At 43.5% G+C, this 20,609-nt stretch overlaps 1 protein-coding gene across 1 annotated transcript; it reads right to left on the bottom strand.

Annotated features, from left to right (window-relative positions):
• Positions 1–7,359: 7,359 nt before the first annotated feature.
• On the bottom strand, positions 7,360–16,336 carry LOC146584685 (uncharacterized). The gene is made up of 10 exons (XM_085324306.1): positions 16,180–16,336; positions 14,173–15,627; positions 13,215–13,307; positions 12,507–12,611; positions 11,715–11,824; positions 10,577–10,771; positions 9,408–9,570; positions 8,375–8,540; positions 8,078–8,172; positions 7,360–7,445 (listed from the first exon to the last, which is right to left on the bottom strand). Exons 1-10 carry the CDS (start codon positions 16,334–16,336, stop codon positions 7,360–7,362), a joined length of 2,625 nt encoding a protein of 874 aa, XP_085180432.1.
• Positions 16,337–20,609: the final 4,273 nt, after the last annotated feature.

Here is a 20,609-nt window from a genome sequence, read left to right as displayed (position 1 = left end):
AAATGGTCATAGATGTAGAGAAGGAATAAAGAAGGAGCAGACATAGCAGCTTGTTGCAGTTCTAGGAATGAAGAAGAAACCAAGTCCTTTYCTTGGACTAGCAGGTAATTATGACAGTGACTGCTGGGACAGAGCATACAGGCTTGATGAGGTTTCCACAGACATCCAGCATCACTATTAATAATGATTATGTTCTTCATCTAGCTTCCAAGCAGTACCCCTCCAAAGGCACACAACCAAGTGTGGGTGAAAGGAGGCTAAAGTCACTCTCCATGACTCTCCGTAGCTAAACACCTGATAAACATCAGAGCAGCTCTGATGAGTTTCGTAACTGAAGACCAGCTTCACACAGCAGCTATGAGATCCTTTGAACTTGCCTTGCTTGTGATACTGTATGTTTTGGTGACTCTAAAGCCTTCTGCTATGCTATCATACTTCTTTAGGTCTCATCTTCATGAAAGTATGCGGATATACAGATGATGCATTTTGCCAAGAACAGTACAATTCATCCTATCTTGGGGGAAGTGTTGAGAGAGGGAGAGGATGTTTTCTGCATGTGTACAATAAATCTAAGAGATTGATTATTTTATGTTGATATTACATGAAACTMTTTAAAATGTGAATTGATAAAAAGCAAATCCAAGGAGCCATGATCTCGCTGCCTCCAGGAAGATGCCTGTTCTTGATTCATAAATGTAACTGTCAAATAAAATGAAATAATAAAACAGAGAAAAGAAGGAAGTAGAAGGGCTGAGAYAGAACACGTGCAACTGAAACTGGACAGCACAACTCTGGACATGGGTCAGCTCTGGGGATGGGGAGCAAACTTGTGGGACCTGTTGTTGCAGCTTAGGAATACCTGTTTCTTTTGTCTTGGAGTTAAATTGTGGTTTGCAAAAGTTGCCAGCTCAGCAGAATGGAGAGATTTGTATCTTTTTGTGTCAAGACAGAGATGGAAACGCAGTGCTCTGGGAAGTAGAACTGACCAAATGACACTTTGTGAAAGGAGACACTGAAGAARTGTTATAGACTTGGAGATATATTCAAGTATGCTATTCTAGCTGGGGGTATTGGTCCCTTRGTCATAGAATGGGCCTGTTTATGGATGAAGGCTTATGCCCTTCAGAGTATGATGTTTCACACTCCGATCTGTAATAAGGAAGACTTCACCTTCGAGACTGGAACAGAAATATGATGGTTTTTATTAGCAGTGTCATTTARTGGAATTTACTTCCTTGATGACATGAGTAGACATTCAGTTTTGCAATAACTTTTTACATAATGTTTCTATTAATAAAATAATGGCGTTTTGTCTCCTTGTCTAAAACTTCCTCTCCTGTTCCTCCTTCTACACTTCTTTCACCYGCTCATCTGAATGCACAGAAGCCCATTAAACAAGTTGACTGTTCTTCTCTTTGCCATAGCTAGTGCTTCATCCTTGAAAATTATTTCTCTAGAGCTCAACTAACTTCTGATTAAATGCGGAGATGAGAAGGGGAAGGGCAGAATGAAGAGACCCATCCGCAGGAGAGATTTAGGGACAGATGTGACACAATTTACATCCATTCTCCCTAGCGCAGTTGGAGACCAAAGGCCCAGTTGCTCATTGCTGGCTTCCACTTGGAAATGATCCTTTAGCAATTTGTAGCATCTCTTAAGGAAGACTATTGCATCAGGCACTAAATATTAGTGATGACCATAATGAAAGGGCCCTGTGTTTAGGAAGCTTCATTAAAGAAAATGAAGATTCCCATTGTTCATCATGTTTGTTTCCTCTGACTTTGAAAAAATGCTGGCAGAGGCAGTCTAGGCCTCAGAAGTTTGTCTGGAGTCCTTGAAAAGGGTTTTGGGTATGTCACCACACAAAAGTTCCTGTAGCATGCAAAGTTTTTGTTCTGAATTTATGGGAGAAAAAGACYTGGTATGTTTGTTGACTCAGCCCTATGCCTGCTCATTAATATGAGGGTTGGTTACTAAGCCATTTTYCAGGTTAATTTGCAATGAGAATTGTTCAGCTCTTAGTGACAAATTCAATTTTATGTTTGATAGAAAAAAAAAAGAGTTAACAACCTGATGCGCTAACCAGTCAGAAGTGCATCAAAATAAATAGAAAAAGAACAAGTACAGCAAGTGTTAATGAGGCCATGTCTTAACTGAGAGTCAACACTACTGAAAACTAAGAATTTACAGAAATCCAGTTGTTGATGCTAATGCATTTGGCAGRATCCCATCATGCATGGTCAAGATTTAGAGTTGTTACTTTTAGGAATACAATCAAATCTACTTGGAGGCAGACAATTTTGTGGTTGCTTTTCTTTGCTATTTGGTGAGAATGTCTACTAGGCGAGACCTCTCCAGCCAGACATGTCTTCAGTCTGTTTTTAGTTTTGCAGTCTCTCTATTCCTGTGGTCTTGCACACACAGTTGCGCATTTCTGGCCAAACTCATTGGAGGTTATTGAATAGTAAGTCTGCTTGTCAAGAGTAGGATCGTGGCAAATCACAGCTGAAACAACATAAAATTGATGTCATTGCAAATTACTATAATCTTTTATTTTAAATAACTTCAACAAAAAGGCCTTGTCATGCCAGTAATATAAGAGGGATTTACCCCAATCTGTTCTGGAAAGGAAATATTCCACCCTTSTATTTAACAGCACTAAGAAGGAGGGACAACACTGAGAAATTTAASTTATTTCCTTGTACTTGTAAATACACAATCATACTTGTTCCCAGCACAAACTAGTTGAAGATGAAAAAGTTTGAGCACTTTATTGTTAGAAACAAATGCATTTCTTTTTTACTGTACCACACCTGATGCCAGTAGTTTCTTATGAGTCAGCAGAAGACTTCTGAGAAGGCATCAAGTATCAAGCTGAGCCTAGATTCTGGCTTTTTTTTTTTTTTTTTTTTTTTTCATGTAACATCATTTGATTGCTTGATTTATCTGGAGTTCAGACGTTCGCTGACTTTATATTTCCTGCTTCCACACTACCCATGAATACAGACAGAGTTTACTGATTCAGTTGAGCTTTACCGCTCTTACCTCATCTAGGCAGAAGTCCTCAGGAAATTTTTTGGTTCCGCCTGTTGTCAGGACAATGTCATTGATGGCTCTCAATGAAACTAAGCAATTGTCTGAAGCTTTACGAGTGCATCTTGTTCAATACATAGCAATAATCTCTATAGTTCTCCTAGGGCTGAGCTACCCTGTGTGACCTCACATTGGCTGATACAGGAGAGTCAAAGTAACATTTCCCAACAYAGGCACTTAATCAAGGTGTTATTCAGGAGGGTAGATACTTCAAGATCCCTCTATAGCTGATGCTGAGGCATCTATTTCTAAAGAGTGATTTGGAGAAAATAAAGGACCCAATGGGACTTCCATAGGTATCAGGACTGCTGTGTGAACTCCAGGTGAAGTCAGGGCCCTATTGTGTGTGGTCACGTATTCAGTGTAGACTAAAACCAATTTCTGCCCTCTAGTTGTCCTGCAAGCCCTTCAGGGAGACTGATGGGGAGGTGGAAAGTAGGTGTGATATTATTTTGCAGTCAGAGCCACACACACACACAGAGGAAATGTTGGAGTCTTCAGTGGGTTTATGCCCTTCAAGATAGAAAGAGATGTCTAGCYGGTTTGAGACATGGAGACAAGCTCTTTTCCAAACTCAGGTCACAGAATTTGGTGCATGGGCTCCAGAACCAGACCACATATTTACAGAACTAAATGCATTCTAAAACTAGTCCTGTCTCAAATCACCCATGGAGTTTGTCTCAGAGGAGAGAGCTGAACCCAAAATTAACTCCTCCTGGTGGAATCCAAAGGACTAGGATGATTTGGAAGACACACACACACACAAAAAAAATGAATACTTTTAAAGACCATTTCATCATAAATTTTTACAGCACTCTTGMTGTCTTTGTGTGCCATTAGAAGAAAGCATGCTCCAGAGTTTTCTTATCTTACTCCTTTTATAACATAAATTATAGATTTGTCCATAACTCTGAAGTTATAAAACAGTTTCTGTTTTAACCTCTGATTTTCCTATCATCACAATATACTCAAGTGTTTTCCTTAAGGGCTGAGACATTCCATTCCTGATTTATCTGCTAGATAGCAGCAATGTAAGGCAATAGCTGTTACTCCTACAAAAAAATTTTGCATTATGGAGCAYCCCAGAAAACTACGGACCAGGCAGGTAACCTTTCCAGCTACTGTACAGAGCAAAATCTCCTGTTGAGCTTGGCTTGACTTACCAAATTATGTGGTGTTTGCTGTGTGCACTGTTCATGTCAGATGGGAACTCTACGTTGTTCTCTCAAACTGACATGCCACAGATGCTGTCTCAGTTCTGTGCCACTGGCATGGATGGTGGTCTAACATGGACTCACATCACACAGGTGAAAGGCCGAAAAGGAGACACATTGCTTTTTTTGCTTCAACAACTTATGGCCAATATTTAAACCTCTTTTTCATGGAGCAGTCGAGCTGTTTTTCATGTATTAAAACATGAGAAAAATCACCACATGCTGCAAGTTAAGCCTCTGCCGCATGACGGTGGTCCGCAGCTGACATTTAAATACATTTATTCAGTAAGTTCTTTATAGCACTGAGACTTGCAGAATTTTAACAATTTCTGGCTCTACACAAATGACCAGTTTTTAGTCATGGCATAGGCTCCTTGTTTGTCTAGTATATTTATATGTACGTTTAAATTGAATGACAGCATCTGTTGCAAACCTATTGTTGTAGTAAGGAGAAGAGCTGATGCATGCTTGGGAGCACAAGCACCATGGATAACTCTGTTCCAGTACAGCAGTATGATTTTATTGCACTGATTTATTGATGAATTCATTGTGTCCTTTTCTGGGTACAGACCAGAAAGGATAACAATGTTGCAGCTTCCCCAGAACTCCTCACAGTTAGCTCAGCTCGTCCAGCCTCCTGTGGTTTCTTGCTCCCCTCCCAGTTGGTCCATCCCTTCCTTTCTTGCACTGGCAACGTGGTGCTGCTGACACTCCCAGGGTCTGCTGCGTTCCCTTTCACCAGACGCAGCTGATCAGTCTGATCTGGTTTGGGAGGGGTGTACAGTCCTGGAGATGACAAGGGGTTGTGATTCAGCATATGACGAGAAGGAAGAAGCCTGGTCTGAAAATCAAGGAGGACTCTGTGCCCTGGGGTGAAGGGACGGCACAGAGAATCTTACTACTTGAGGTTGAGTGTAAAAGTAGCAGGCCAATGACCTTTTGGCTCACTTTTTATCTCATGAGGGCCCTGGGCAGCCTCTGGAGTTGGAAAAGACAAGCAGATCCATGGAGCAGGACATACCAAGGTAGTTACATCCCTGCCAGAAGAGGCAAGCAAGGAATGAGCAGATGTTTGTTCTGCTCTCACTCTTGCCATGCCCAACCAGCATATCTCAGTCAGCACAGGGGAGGAGGGGCAGCAGTTTGCTCAGGTTATGAGAGATGTACTGTCCACTTGCAGAAAGAAGAAGGAGCAGATTTTCATCTCCAGTGAGGAAGAAGGGTCTGGCTGCATACACTGGTCATACAGATACTGCCCTGATAGATGACTCACCAAGGCAGAATGCACGCCAGTGTGAAAAAGAAGGACRCTGTGTGTGTGGAGGCTTGTTAAATTGTCTTAGGGCATGTGCAGGGAGGAGAGTATGAATTCATTCCACTTGCAGAAGCTGSTGGGAGTTGACCAACCACAGCAGGCTGGGAATATCCTACTGTACCCGCAAGTAATGAGGCACAGTGACAGCCCTCAGCCCTGGAGCAAAGGACACAGGTGTGTTTATGGAGTCAAATGGCTTCAGGCTACAGGGTCAAGGGAAGTCTGTGTTCAGACTAGAAAAACAGAGGCCAAGGATTTTTAATCAGGAGCTTGGAAAGCTGCTTGAATGAAACAACATTGGCCACCTGGAGCCAAAGTAAAAGCAGCTGTTTACGGTGACTTCTGAGTGCAAACTAAATAGCATACTGCAGCTCAGGGAGGATCAGATAGACAACAGCCTCAATGCCAAAGCAAGCTGAGTACAAAGCTGGAGTTGCTATTTACATATCAGTAATGAAGCGAGGAAGGAATCAGTCCCCAAGAGCTCCCAGGTTTGGCTGATCAAAGCCCAGAGCAGTGTTGGGGGATTCGGGAATGAGGGAACTCCTGACTGGATGGTCAAGGGGAATGTGAATCTAGGGAGAARTCCATGAGCAAGAGAGAAAGATGCTTCAAAAAGATGATAAAGAAGAAAAGCTGAGAAGGGACTTGCCGCTTGGGATCAGTAGGAGGTGGCTGTGACAGTGCTGAGAGAGCAGGCACAGGGATCCCTGCATGGAGCAGGAGGGAGGAGAAGGAAYGACTGCAGGGAACTGGCAGGGAACTGCCACTTGGCCACTGTCTCTTACAGGAAGAARGTATTACAGAAAACATCCAAATCTGTACTGCACATCTCAGCGTTTTTAAGCCAGTCTCTTGACTCTCAGCTCTAACTCATTGTTTCCTTATTTGGGGTTTGTCTTTTCTGTGAGTGAACCTCCTCAGTCTCCGACTCCTCCATGGTTGTTATTCGCTTAAGGGCAAAGGAAATCGCCATTTTCTGCTCCTGGCTCCATCTCCTCCACACCACTTGCTGTTATCCTGTGCTACCAGGAGCTCTGAAGAGAGTCACAGCCTTGGGCTATCTGACGGTGTTGCTGGCAGCTTGGCCTTGGACCTACATCGGCCTCTGTGTGCTAAGAGAACACATCTCAAACTGTGTGTCCTGAAACCAGCTGGGTGCTCATTTGGGCCAAGCAGGGACTGATTGGTAAAACTGCAGAGAAGGAAAGGGGGTGAATTACATGCCATAAACCCTCTGTTCAGTTTGCGCTTTCCAATATTTATTCTTTCCTCTAGGAATAGAGAACGAATATCTCAGAGGAAAGCAAGTGAAATTCAGAGTCCTTGTGTTCCAAAAAGTTTTATTTAATGGAATTTAGCTGTTTAAAATACACAGATGTGTGTGTGGTGGAAGGGAATATACAAGCAGGCATGACATTCACAGTTCAAGGCATTTAAGAAATACAGGTGCTTGGGGAATTCCCTCAATAAAGCATTAACTCCTGATCCTGCTGGCACTCTGTGGGCAGGTTTCCCGGCGGTTTCAGGCACTTACTGGACATAAACAATGAATAGCCACAGACAGCTCCCATGAGGGAAGCTGGGAAGTGCTTCTCTTTCCCAGGAAGGTAAGTGTTTCTTGATTAGAAAAGGTATGACTTTCACAAGGCTAATTGCTCCAGTAGCACATGAGGTTCTTCAGGTGTTTCTGCTAGAGCGGACTCTTCTTTTGCTTAGGGAAAATTTCGTTTGGCTTCAGACTATTCTGTTCTTCACCCTCTCAAATATCTGCATCACTTTGCCTGTTGGTATGCAGCCTTCTCTTACAATGGYGATGCCACCTTCCCAGAGCAAGAACAAGAAAGTCAGGATAATTGCCACATCACGGCCCAAAGGGGACAAAGGAAAGGAAACATTTTGGACTGGTAAAGCTATGAAATGTTCCAGGCCTTCAGATTGTAAAGTTCTGTAACAAGTTGACCATAAACTTTGTCAGAAAGCAAAATGTCTGCTTACATCGACCCAACATTTAGTTCAACAGTTTAGTTTTCCTCTAGAGAATCACACTCAAATGACAACSCAAATAAAGCAAACAAGATCTCAACTTGTGATATTACATTATTGCAGATAAAAATCCTATAACTTTACCTTTATTCTGTGGTCTACAGGAATACACTCTCTACCTTTCAGAAGAATCCACCCCTACACTTGCAGCATAATATAATATCTTATAACATTGATTTTGCATGCACCACACTGTTATTCCTCACTGCCTCRCTCTCTGTCAACACAGAGGTACTCCAAGGACATTTTTGGTTTGTTCCTCTCCATTAAAATGTTTGCAAATGTCCAGGCACTCAAGAAATGTTACTTTTGGAGCACACTATGCTGCCAGATTGATATTATTGAAAGGAAGGGAAAGATTCCAGGAAAGTGCTATTGCTCACATAGAAAGGGTGGTTCTCACACTCACCTTCATCAATCTTCGTGCAGTTGACCACAGTTGATGCCACCACCTCATCAGATTCTCCATCACAGAGAACACCCTCCAGCTTATGGCCAAGACGTCTGTAGGGGAAAAGAAGGAACAAAACCACATGGTACTTCATGTTATATTGAGCCAGATTTCTTCCCTCCCACCCCCCCCACATCCCAGTACAGGCCATCAGCTCATGATCTATATACCACTTAAACTTTCTGGTTACCCAAATGGCAGCAGGTTTGCAGCTGTGATATAAATACCAGCTCTGATTAGTGACAGGGTACTTACGAGATGACCATGTCATGGTGCGTGCTGTCAACCTCTCCACTAGGATTAGCAGATGTGATTGCCAAGGGTCCCGTCATGTCAATAAGGTGAACCAGGACAGTTAGGTCAGGTACTCTGATCATAATACTGTCTTGAGTTCCCACTCTGCTGTAGCTTGCTCCAACTCCTTGACATACAGGCAGAGAGTGTTGGCAGATRAGAGACTGGCACAGACCTCCTGCTTTCCTAAAGCAAGTTGCTCTGCTCCATATCCCCAAACAAAATCATAATTCTCCTGGTACAGTTTCACATAAGCAGCATCCTAGATTAGAAATGTATGAAAGCAGCTCTAAAATTTCAGGAYTAACTGGACAGGAAGAAGCAGAAGGGAAGTGGTCAAAACCCTAGTGGCTGGAGACCATGCATCTTATTTCATGGAAATGCAGGACATAGGATCCTTCTAGATTATGGAGTCTAACCTCCTGCGACTGTTTAACACCTGCTCCATCCTCCACTGCATAACTCTGCCAGTTAAATATGCATAACTCCTACTGGTTTTCAGCCTTTAATATTTCAACTGRTTTCTTGAAGCCAGGCTTGAGACTGAATCATACTGCTGCTTGCACTGTTTTGTCTTTGCTCATCTGGATAGGAAGGAAGAGGCGAAGTAGGAGTGCCCGTGGGAACTCATTCCCTTCCCCAGCTCTCGTCTCTCTTTGACCATCCACCCAGGGGTTGTTCATTTCTAACTAGCAGCTGTGGGCTTGTGAAAAGTGAATCTCCCAGGCCAATGAGCCTCCCTTGCTTTGAGTCTGACTAGATTAATGWGGTTATCATGCTGCCTCACACCACTAAGTAGCTGTTTCCACTCATTAATACTTTCTGCTAAACGTTTTACCAAGATGAGTGACAGCTTGCGAGGTGTTTTCTCAGAATAAAGTGAACATAAACTCCCCCTACTGCCATCCAAAAGGGTGTGTGGATCACAGAGTTGCCGTGCTGAAGACCCAAAAGAGGGATAAGAAGAGGGGAAGGGCTGTAGTGTTCATCCCACCTAACTTCTTCAGCCACTCTCCTTTCTTGATAATGCAGCCGATGCCACCGGGGTAAACATTTTCCATGAAATCCCAAAGCAGTGGGCTGATGGGGGGAGCAGCAGCTCGCAGCTGGTCTAGGTTTGAAATAAAGATGCAGATGGGCTTTTCTTGAGGCCTGTCCTGCACAAATCAGGAAGAGGGGAAGAAGAAAAATAGGTAAGGACAGAATCACTGTCTTGAGAAGGTTTAAGCCAGAGGGAAGATGCTCTGCTCATTATGAGTGCTTTTAACATCTTGTGTCCAGGGGCCTGATGCTCTTCTAACTTACTCTGGTATAAATCAAGGGCAACTTCACCAATTAACAATAGAATAACAGATGGAGAGTCTAGCTGCCCTGAAACAAATATCTACATGACCACTTCTTCAGCTCCTTCAAGTTTTGAAATATTCTTGCAACAAAATTAACAGTGACATAGAGAGAAAATAAAAAGAGCTCACAAAGTGGTGTCATTTCAGTTCTTGAGTGACATCAGTTTCAGCAGAGCCAGGTGACTAAGGAACTGGGCATGTATTTACATTCTGTTTATATTATCTCATCCGCAGGGAAGGTTAGCGCTGGCACTAAGGCAGGAAAGAAAAGACTGCTTTTGYTACTGATATTCACACAAAGTGCCAGCTGAGATAGTCTGTTATGCTATTTCTCCAGGCTAGCCAGGAAATTGCCTCATGGAGAACAGACAGGGCCAGGCTGAAAGAGATGTATTTAAGGTGCAAAATTTGGGTCTGATTCCGATACTGAATGTCTCCAAAAGTCTGGGGAAATTTAGACGTGGGATTCTGATTCAGCACTTAAGACAGAGGAAAATACAGGTTTGAACCCATTTTTCACAAATGTCAGGGCTGCTCCAGCCTAGTTTTTTCTTTGCCCTCAACAGTGAAGCAGAATGGAGCCGTGTAATTCCCAGTGTTATACACCAAAAGCAGCTAGTGCTTTATCTCCAGGCAGCTCAGTTCAGAAATCTGTCCATGGCGTTTTGTTGTGACTGCTCATAAACTCTACCCACAGTCAAATCCTGAGTCTTTGGAAGACTCAAAACAAAGGGATCCCACTTCTACTTGTGTAACTAGCTCATCTGGAGAACATAAGCAAGACCCAGCCGACAATACTTCAGCCTTGTGTTCGCACCTTGATCCTGTAGATCTTCTCAATGGCTTGAGGGTGTTTGCAGGAGGCTGCCAAGGCATACACAGTATCTGTCGGGACCCCACACACTGCCCCTGTATTCAGCAAGTCAGCAATCATCCTCAGGCCACTCGTACAGTGAGACTTGGGGCAGACGCAGGGTGGAGGATCTTCGGTGTCCTTCTTAGAGCTCTCAGCCTAGTAGTAATCAGGAGGGAACACATCCATTACTTGGAATGTTGTTGGAACAAGCAAGTATATGAAATATAGGCCAGGATTCCGTTTGCCCAAATGTAGGTATCTTATTGTGCCAGACAGAAGGCAAAGGCAGCCCTTTCAGGTACACTTCATCTGAAGTAGATCAAATTAATTACATGGCAGAAATGCTTATTTCTGTCCCAATAGCAGCCAAAGAAACTAGCTCAGATTCAGATATGTGAACTACTGATGTCTAAAATTACAGGAGATGAATCCCAGCACAGTGACTGCTTCCTGGAGAAATAACTGTCCTCCAAAGAGAGCTAGGCAAATAGCTAAGAAATCTTAAATCCTGAGGTACTTGGAGCAAAATCAAGTTTCAAGTGCTTTCTCATAAGTCCCAGTGTTTRGGATCTCTGATTTAATCTTTCTCTGCAGGAAGATTTGGAGCTGCCAGCTTAATCAACCTAGTTAGGTGAACTTATCTCAGTCAGCCATACAAAATTGTAGAAAAAGTTTAAAGTTAAACATTACTATGGGGAGCTCTACTGCCCAGTTTGGGAAACTTTTCACTCCTTTTTTTCACCTGCCCCCAAGATTATGGCCTTTAAAACTTCAGCCTGTCAGTAGTTCACAGATGGGAGACAGCTAATTTCACAGGACCATGGAGATATGCATTTTGGAGTGAAGTAGGAATTTTATAAGTGTCCCTAATCTATCTCCAGGATTCCAGATACATTATTCATAGTGGAAAGGAGCGTGTTTTCAGCTCGTATCTCCCTATAGTAATGCTTTGGTCTGGATTTCAAATTTCAAAGTCAGAAGACAAAAGTCAAAAGAGGTGATATTCAATAGGATTTTGAACTCCTCTAGGCAAGGCTGAAGGCCCTAGGATATCCCCCCTGAACAACAAATCCACGCCATCCTGAAAAGAGTCTCTTACCATGAACAAAGGAGGTCCCATCATTATAAGATCCTTCCCAAACATGTTGTTTGCAAGTGATGCTGTTGCTCCATAGAAACAGATGATGCTGAACGTGCTTAGCATCACAACTGGAAAAAACCCCAAGGAGTCAAAAGGAAGGAAAGGTGATGACAAGGTTTATTTTTGTTGTGTCTTATGACTTCTAAGAATTACAAATTTATTTCAATCTTTCCTCTCATCTAACACTTGTAGTTCAGTGCATTTGTGGGACTGAAAGTTCAAGGCATTTCCAGACTTGCCTATCTGTGTGTTTTGGTATATGACTCTCTTATTCTATGAAACAGGTTCTACAAAGCATCTTGTTAGAGCACTCTACATAGCAATGAAGCAAATTCTCAACTGTCATGATGTCATGACTTTAACAGAACTACTGATGTTCACACCAGTAGCATGTCTAGTTCACCCCAAGTCTCTGAATGACTAATAGAAATCCCTGAATGACTAATAGAGAGCAGGACTGTACTGAACCTCAGGAAGTTCTCTTGATCCAGAAGGATCAGCCATACCAATAATGAGTATCAGGAAGTTCAGGGAGCTGGGGATGATATGAGGGAAAGTTTCCTCATCCAGTTATGTAGCTGAAATGCTCAGCATCTACAGCTTGCACACGCAGTCTGCCAGAAACGGACAACACTTTCCTGCTTGTTTTTTATTTTGTATTGACCTTGTGCAGAACATTGTTCCTCAACCAGGGACCCACTCACTACACTCTGAGTGAAGGTTTGAGGACTAAGTTCACCTATAACTCACTTTCAAATGGCCAAGGGAGGTTCTCCATCGTAAAGAGCAGAAAGCAAACGATCAAGAGCTCCATTGCAAGGGTCATGCAGAGAAGGACCACATTAAAAGAGGAAGCTGTGGAAAGAAATAGAAACAAAAAGGACCARCACCAGAGAATGGGGTACATGTGGTAAAAATGCTTGTGAAACAGGAGTCTTAAAGTCAAATTAATCTGATTTGATTATACTGAGCAATATATGATCTGACTTCCCTTCTGGGGGAGGGGGGTGCGGGTACATATGCATGGCTGCTGTTTTGTTAGCCCTCRGCTTTCAAAAGAAAAGCTGCCAAACCTTTAATCTGCCAGTGTGCTGTGCTCACACGGAAAACACTTCGAGAGCAGCCAAGAAAGTTCTGATTTACAACAGCTGAGTTGGAGGATGGCTGTGGATACATGCCAGCGGCCCAGTCCGTCTAACACTTTCACCTTATTTGAACCTTTTATTTTCTTTGAAATGTTCTTCCACTCCCTTATGACTGTTTCTTCTAAGCCTAGCTCAGCTTCTGTTATTGGCTGCGGGCAACACATTTCAATTCTGGCCTAAATGGAGGGGCAGAGAGAAAGCTAAGACTCACTGTGAGCTGGTGCGTCTCCATCACACAGTAGCCACCAGTTAGATTAAGGATATGGCCCCAAATGCCCCCGAATAATCAATTACATATTGTACTGAGACTTACCTAGAATAATTAAAAAGGTATTGAGTACCAAAAAGGCAACAGAACCAGTAGTGAATCCTTCACTGTTTCCTGCACCAATGTTCATCAAGTGGCCTGAAACAGAACCAGTGGATCACTAAGTGCAGTGTAATGCAAGAATGACATATCTGCAGYTGGAATGACTGCAGTTCAAATTAATTGATGGTGACCACTATAAAGAAACTCATTTCAATGAAACATATCTGCAGTGCAAAATATATTAGATATTAATGGAAGAATCTATGATGATTATCCAAAAAAGCTGAGTATGTAATTTGATTTTGCCTTGTAATAGCCCACAAGGTATCTTTCAAGATTTGGCTGAAAAGATTAATAGCTTTCTACCATACCTCTTAGGTAACAGCTCTAACTTTCCCAGAAGGTGTTGATTCTAATAGCAACTGGCATGGAAGCAGTAYGAACATGCTGCTAACTAGGAACTAAATAAGGCATCTTTAATGCCCACTCTCACCATTCTGAGATGTCCTTTCATGGTAATAACCAATTAGGACAACAGCAGCAAGCTTCTGAAGCATTAAAAAAAAGAACTCAGAGTCTTTTGCCACCTGGGAAGTGTCTCTTAAGCTATTATTCTAAAACAACCATCCTGAGACAGTGCTGYTTCACAACAGTTTAGCAGTGAAATCTTGACTTCCATCAGAGTTACAAGTCACGAGATTGTGTTACAAAGAGACAGACTAGACTCTTGTAGCTGTCAGAGCACCAAGTGACCGTACCGATGGCTATCAATCACACRAGCACAAACCAGGATGTTTAGTCATTATCACTTGTTGTATCTTTCTACAAACAAAAATAYTGATAGACCCAGTATCAGTGAATCCCCTGAGAGAATGTATTCTGTTGGAGAAAGCGATCTGAAATTTCCTAAAAATATCCATTTGTTTTGAATAGCAAAACAGTAAGCACACTCTTGCATTACCTGCAAATCGAAGCCAGGTCCATGCTCCCCAAAAGGCAGCATAACAGAATGGAAGAATGCAACCAAACCTTCTCCCTCGTTGAACCTGGATCCTGCACACATACAGCTGCATTACAGTTCCTGGGATGAGCACGGAGGGTATAGAGAGTTGTTGTCTGCTGGGGTCATTTAAAGTACCCTGGATGGCAGAAACTGCAGCCAGGCCATTACAGATATAGAACAAGGCATCTGGCACTTCAGCATCTGTACTGCTTTGGATATTCTTGGATCCTGTGAAGCAGGCTTTGGAAATCGTAAGTGTAGTTTGAAGAGCTGAGCTAGACATAGCCTGGGCACCAACTGGTATCAAAGCCTTCTCCCCAATAGAGTTGATAAGGCTGGCAAAAGTGGCATACATTGAGAGGGCAGTGCAAAGGCTACAGGCAGCCCCAAGGAATAGGTAGGCACCTGGTGCTGGGATCTGGTGGATGCTGGCAGTTGTGAGGACAATGAAAGAGGCATTTTGCAGCATCTCTAGAGTATCTTTGTGGAATGACATCAGAAATAGCAAACAGGCAACGGCCAGGAAGAACCAGCCTCCAAACATTCCCAGCCTACTTTCCTGAGCCTTCTCTGGCCCAGTGAAGGTGGTTAGTATAAACTCTTCCCAAGACATCACCAGCCAGTAGAGGCTATGGACACCAAACTTGGTTGTGTAATAGGCATCATCTCTCAGATAGCTGTAGAAACTGGACAGCAACTGACAGCTGGAGATGATGGATATCCATGCTGCTCCAACACAGAAGCTCTTCACGTACCCAAAGAAGTAGAAAGTAAATATAAAGGGAGAGATAGTATCACAGATGTTGCCTAGAGCCATTGGTTCAGCATACTTCGTATTCTTTTTCTTCTCTTCCCCAATGGCCTTGGAAGAACTCTTCTGTGCTGACCCCAGCAGCAAGACATTGAAGAGTGGATGCCCAAAGCCTGGAAGAAYGTATCGTTGTGTGATGCCCTTGAGTAGGAGAGCCACTGCCCCGTACAACCCACACAGGACAATGACAAGCTCAACGACACCTGACACTACCAGAGCCCACTGGCCAAAGAGTGCAGCTGCTTCAAATACCAGGGCAAGTGCGATGGCCCCAAATATGAAGGGCATGATGTAGTTCACTGTGGCTGAGCAGAAGGAGAGGATAAAGGAAATGGAAATGTAGGCCACCAGCCCAGCCACAGCACTTTGACTAGCAGAGGAGTGGGCCATGGCAGCAGGTGGGAGGTGACTGGCATTTTCTGAGGCCAGAGTTAAGTTCTGCCAAGGGGGATATGCAGCTGAAATGATGCGTGTAGCCCCATAGCTACTCCATAGAGCAGAAAARGTCAGAAAGGCTGCGCCTCCAAGGTGATCATACTTCCGGAAGGCAAGGAATCCTGCCAGGAGCTGGACAAAGCCTCCAATCAGCACAAGGTGGACACCTGAGAGACAGAGGAATACAAAGCCATGAGGGAAACAAGCCACAGAGAAGCCTAAGATGTAGGAACCAGTGCTGTGTCTCCAAACACTGGGGGACATCTCACTGCCGATCCTACAGCCTTCTTGTGACTGGCTCTATGCCCTCTGTTCTCTCTTCCTACCTTTATGACAAATTTTTATGCTGAGCCTTGGAGCAGGGTAAATGAGCCCCTTGGTATGCTCAGTATAGCAAGTGGATCTGCCAGCGCTCCAGTCTAGTTTAGATCTATGAAGGTAAGTGGAAGGGGAAAAGCACATGAAGGGTTTAGACCAGATTCATGGCAGAGTTCCGAGGAAAGGAGGAACTGTTGTCCTAGGGATCACAAGAAGCTTCTATACATTGGCAAATGCACACRTTTCTTCACCTGTCCCATGACTTCTGTGTATTGGCCAACAGGGAGGACTCTATAAGGACTTTAATCTGACTGGTGCTCTCAGGGGAAAGAGTTCACCTAGAGCCTCCAACCAACAGCCAAAATGTCTTCCGCAGAAGGTACTGCCTCACCTTCACCTACCTGCGAGGATGTCCTCTGCTCCCGTGGGCCTGATGCCAATATGAGCTGTAGCAAAGTTCTGCAGGCAGAGGAGGAAGGCACTGACGACGTTAGCGAGGAGCCCCAGCACCGATGGCTCGCTGTAAAACACGGCCGCAAAGCCTGCCGCGCTCGTCATGGCCCTCTCCCTTCCAGACAAAACAACAGCGTCAGTGGTCACCCCCCACAACCTCACTGTCTCTCCCCTTGTGTCTACGTCTAGACCAGCTACTTTGGCACGGGCACTTAGCCAGCATTCAAAGCCTTGCCCCTGCTCCAAGGGGGAGAAATTGGTGACAGACTCAGGTATTTCCACAGTGCCTCCCTGCTCATAGTTCTAAACAAAGGCCCAATTCAAAGCAAGATTTTAGGTGCCTACTTTCCAGGGGCTTATCCAGAAAAAACACACACAACCTATTTAGGCTACAYGGATTTCTGGCAAAAACATGTTTAGGTGCCCCAGATCGCTGCAGGTGGTGGTGATCGTTCCTGCCTCCTCTTCTCCAGGCTGCTGTAGATGGAGAGGAATGAATAGTCTAACACAAATGAGCAAACATTCAAACGAAACCCACAAGGTATTTTGAGCCGTTCCAGGACATTTCTTATCCACTATTACAAACAGACAGGCATTGCACTCACATACACAGTCTCCCTTCCAGATGGAATTTTCCAGCTCCATCCCTTTCTTGAAATCCTAGTGACTAAATAATCTATTTTCAAACCCTTCATATTTCTACCATTAACTAGTCTATTTGCAAGCAGCCCCCACATTTCCATTCCTCTGCACTCCTGGGTACCATGAGCTGAAGTTTGCTCTCTGGAGGTTTTTGTTAGGAAACAAAGACAAAAATAAAATGTCAAYGTTCTTGTTATTTTGTTTTTTTAAGGACATTTTATGACCTAAAGGAGCTGGAAAGGGAAAAAGTGATGTATTCCGTTCTTAGCCATTCCAAAAAGCCTCTCAGAAAGAGAGGAAAGAATGCAGAGTTACTATTGATATGAGAAGTGAAGAAGAGCAAAGAAACAGCGTCTGCTTCTACCTGGCAAGCAGTAGTTTTGTAAGTGTTGATTAGCTGATATCCAACTTAAACCCCAGTTTAGCCCTACTTTTAAATACACTGTCCTGGGCAGACATACACTGTTTTGCAAACACCCATGGTCTTTGGATTCCCTTATTTCATTGTTTTCTCATACCTATTTTCTCTCAAACCTGYTTATTCTAAAGGATAAAATTTTCACAGAAATCAAGAATGAAGGATAAACTGGCAATACTGACTCCTAACAGCTCTGAACTGATTCAACAACTTAAACTTTCATGATGTTTGGATCAAGTAACAATTTTAAACTGAAACTATCCTATATCTGAGGATCAGTTATTTCACTCAATTTTTAGTTGTGCTGAAGTTTAGATTTTTCCGGTCAGAAAGAGCTTCACCAAATCACAGTTCAGCAAGAAAAACTATATCTATATGAAGTACTGACCTGGATTAAGTCCTAGGAAATGATGCGTTACATCCTTAGAAATAGTTGGGTAGCTACCTGTGGAGTCTATGATGTTGGCATTTTTTATGACATCCAGATATAAATAAGCAGCTTAGTTTAAATGGTTATACTTGGAGTAGGGCCACAATATTAAGTTCCTCCAGATGTTTTGCTCTGAAATAACTCCGGCAGCAACTTTCTAGGCATGCTGCAAGGAGCACCTGTTTTGAGTCTTTCTCTAGAGAAGGATGAGATGGGTTTTCTGGTGGAAGATTGGCTGGCCAGGGGACTGCTTGCAGAAGTGATTTTCAATTTGACAAGACTCACTTGGTTTGCAGTTCCTGCATAATTAGCTGTGCTAGCGGTTTTAGACCTTATGACAGACAGCTTAGTTTTGTAAAAGACATAATGACATTAACAGGACTGTTTCTGCTTGCAGTGAAGGCTTGGAGAGGCATCTGAGAAGTGGAGAAAAGGCACCAGAATGTGCCGTGTCAGCCTATGGAAATGTAAAGGAAAAGGAAGTGAGAGGATTTAGACCAAGAGCTGGGAAAGGAGGAAGAAAAGGAGCTTCCTTTGCGAGGGAGAGGGCTTTGGATCGTACGAAATGGAATGGTCTCTCCACGGCTGCAAACTGCTCTACTGCACACATACCTGCAGCATCCACCTCTCACCTTGTGAACAGAGTCTTGTTCTCCCTCTCTTGTGGCCATTTCAGCATTTGGAAGGTGGAGCCCCTTGCCTCCCCCCTTTATTTCACGCAATACAAAAACACTTTTAATAATTAATTCCCTCCTGTCATTCTCTCCGGGATCACAGCGCTAGTGATGCCCTGGGCTGCCCTGGGACACAGTGAAACAAAGGTCTGTGTGGAAGCATTTAGAAGCATGTTCTGTTCAACGTATGCCTAGATCTTGTTTGTCCCTAGGATAAAATCACTCATCACAGCTGTCACTATCCATTTAGGACAGCTGCTGCCGCTGGTACTTTGTAAGGACCTGTTTCTCTGCATGCACTGTAAAAGACTGATAACACCTCTGCTCCCTATTCAACRCAACAGAGCAAAGAAGGAGCTCCTGCCAAGTCTCTCCTTTGCCCTGGAGCCTACGAGCTGTGTCCTCAGCTGTACTGATGCAAAGTAAGTTTTTAGGCAGAGATTATGCAGGCAACACTGAACAACGCAGAGGAACAAACGAGGACTTCCTTTCCACTCTACGGAGGCTACCAGCTCTCTACACACACAGCTTACCAACCAGCCCAGCTACTGTCCAGGAAACCGCAAGGAAGGAGGCCTTCCCAAGGTGGAGAGGCATCCGGTATCCTGGGGCACAGCCAGGTCTTACAGCCACAACAGAGGGGTGGTCCTACCAAAGAGATGGGGCAGCCCRGGGTGATCCTTCCCGCACATGAACTGCTCAGTGAGGACAGGAAAAAAAGCCATTCCCTTGCACAGGTAGCCTCCTCCATCTTCTTTCTCTTTTCCACTTGCCCCTGGCAGCTTGGAGCTTGCAAAAAAGGCTTCTGAGCACACCAATCCTCCCTCTGCCCTGGCTCTTCTCCACTTAGCATGGCCTATGAGCCAAACCCGTGTGGTCAGTGCGGCAGTCTGCCCGGAGTGTCTAAGCCCCTTTCACTTTACCTGCCACCTTGCTCACAACAAGATTCCTTCACCCCTTCCAGAGAAGTCCTCCTTCCACATACATCTCACTGTTATATTTTGGCAGCTCCAATGAACTCAGTGTAAACTATGATACAAGACTGCCAACATTACCATGTGCAACTACTCAACGCTAGCATCTGCTGCTTGTGTTTCTTCACCTTTTTTAATAGCATCAATGAAGAAAATGAGAATATGCTGGTTTATGGGTRTTGTTTCCATGGGAGGCTGGACCAAGGCTTAGAATGCCATTGTGTGTATATATACATACATATATACACACACACATATATAAACACCAACAAAACTAAATTTTCAGACATTTATTCCCCAGTGGCATTTTGCTATTAGTTTTCCATCCCACTTAATGACAACAAATGTTTACACAGCTTTCAGAAGATAATGTGTCTCACAAGATAAACATGTAAAAGAATGAAATGCAATCCCTTTCAGATAAGCACACTGCAAGATTAAGAACTCTACACAGCAGGAATACATATCACAGCCCTGAATCTCATTTGGTGAAAATCAGCATGAAGTTGCCTAAGATGCATTGCTACATTCACAGTGATCAAGGATCTGGCTAATGTTTAGTAGAAAATTCAAGCTGCTTTTATATGGCTGGCTGCAAAATATAYCACTTTAAACTGATATTTTGCACACAATTACAAAATACAGAATATTAAATGACCCCAAGCATTTCCCCAAAGTCCAGGCATTCACCTAGGGATCAATGAAGGGTTCTAGAGTCTCCTGGAACCTACACCATAGATTTCACTTCTATATTAACATTTCAGTCAATCTACAAGACGCAGAAGGCAACATTGCAGATCTGACTATTTAGAAGAAGGAGACTTRTGAAAAGATTCAGTCAAATGACGAAACACTGAATGTATTTAAAATAAGCATCAAAGAAAATCACCGATACCACACTCCCATCTCTGCTGCTTGGATTACCTGTTTTGGTGACACTTCAGCTCAATGGGAGGATGGTCTTGTCCCTCTCATTTCCTGGTAAGTACCATTTTTATAGTCCTCCTCTGTAGGAGGAGCCTAGGACCAGTTGCTTCACACATTGGCACCTGTGGCATTTTGGAAACAAGAAGTTCTTTGAACTTTGTTGGTTATTGTCCTAGATCTTTTTTATTTCCTGAAACCAAAGGGGTTTCCCTTCTGTTCAGCACAGAAAAACCAACCCCCCTCATCCATTCCCCCCACCCTCTCAGTCCCCAGAGGCTGATGTCATCACACTTGAAATTCAGTTGCAAAAAAA

The sequence above is a fragment of the Rhea americana genome, unplaced genomic scaffold (assembly GCF_003343005.1).
Source record: "Rhea americana isolate MKP2758 unplaced genomic scaffold, rheAme1 scaffold_90, whole genome shotgun sequence".
Taxonomy (NCBI): Eukaryota; Metazoa; Chordata; class Aves; order Rheiformes; family Rheidae; genus Rhea; species Rhea americana.
The sequence above is the reverse complement of the archived record's forward strand: the minus strand, read 5'-3'. Positions and strand labels throughout refer to the sequence as shown.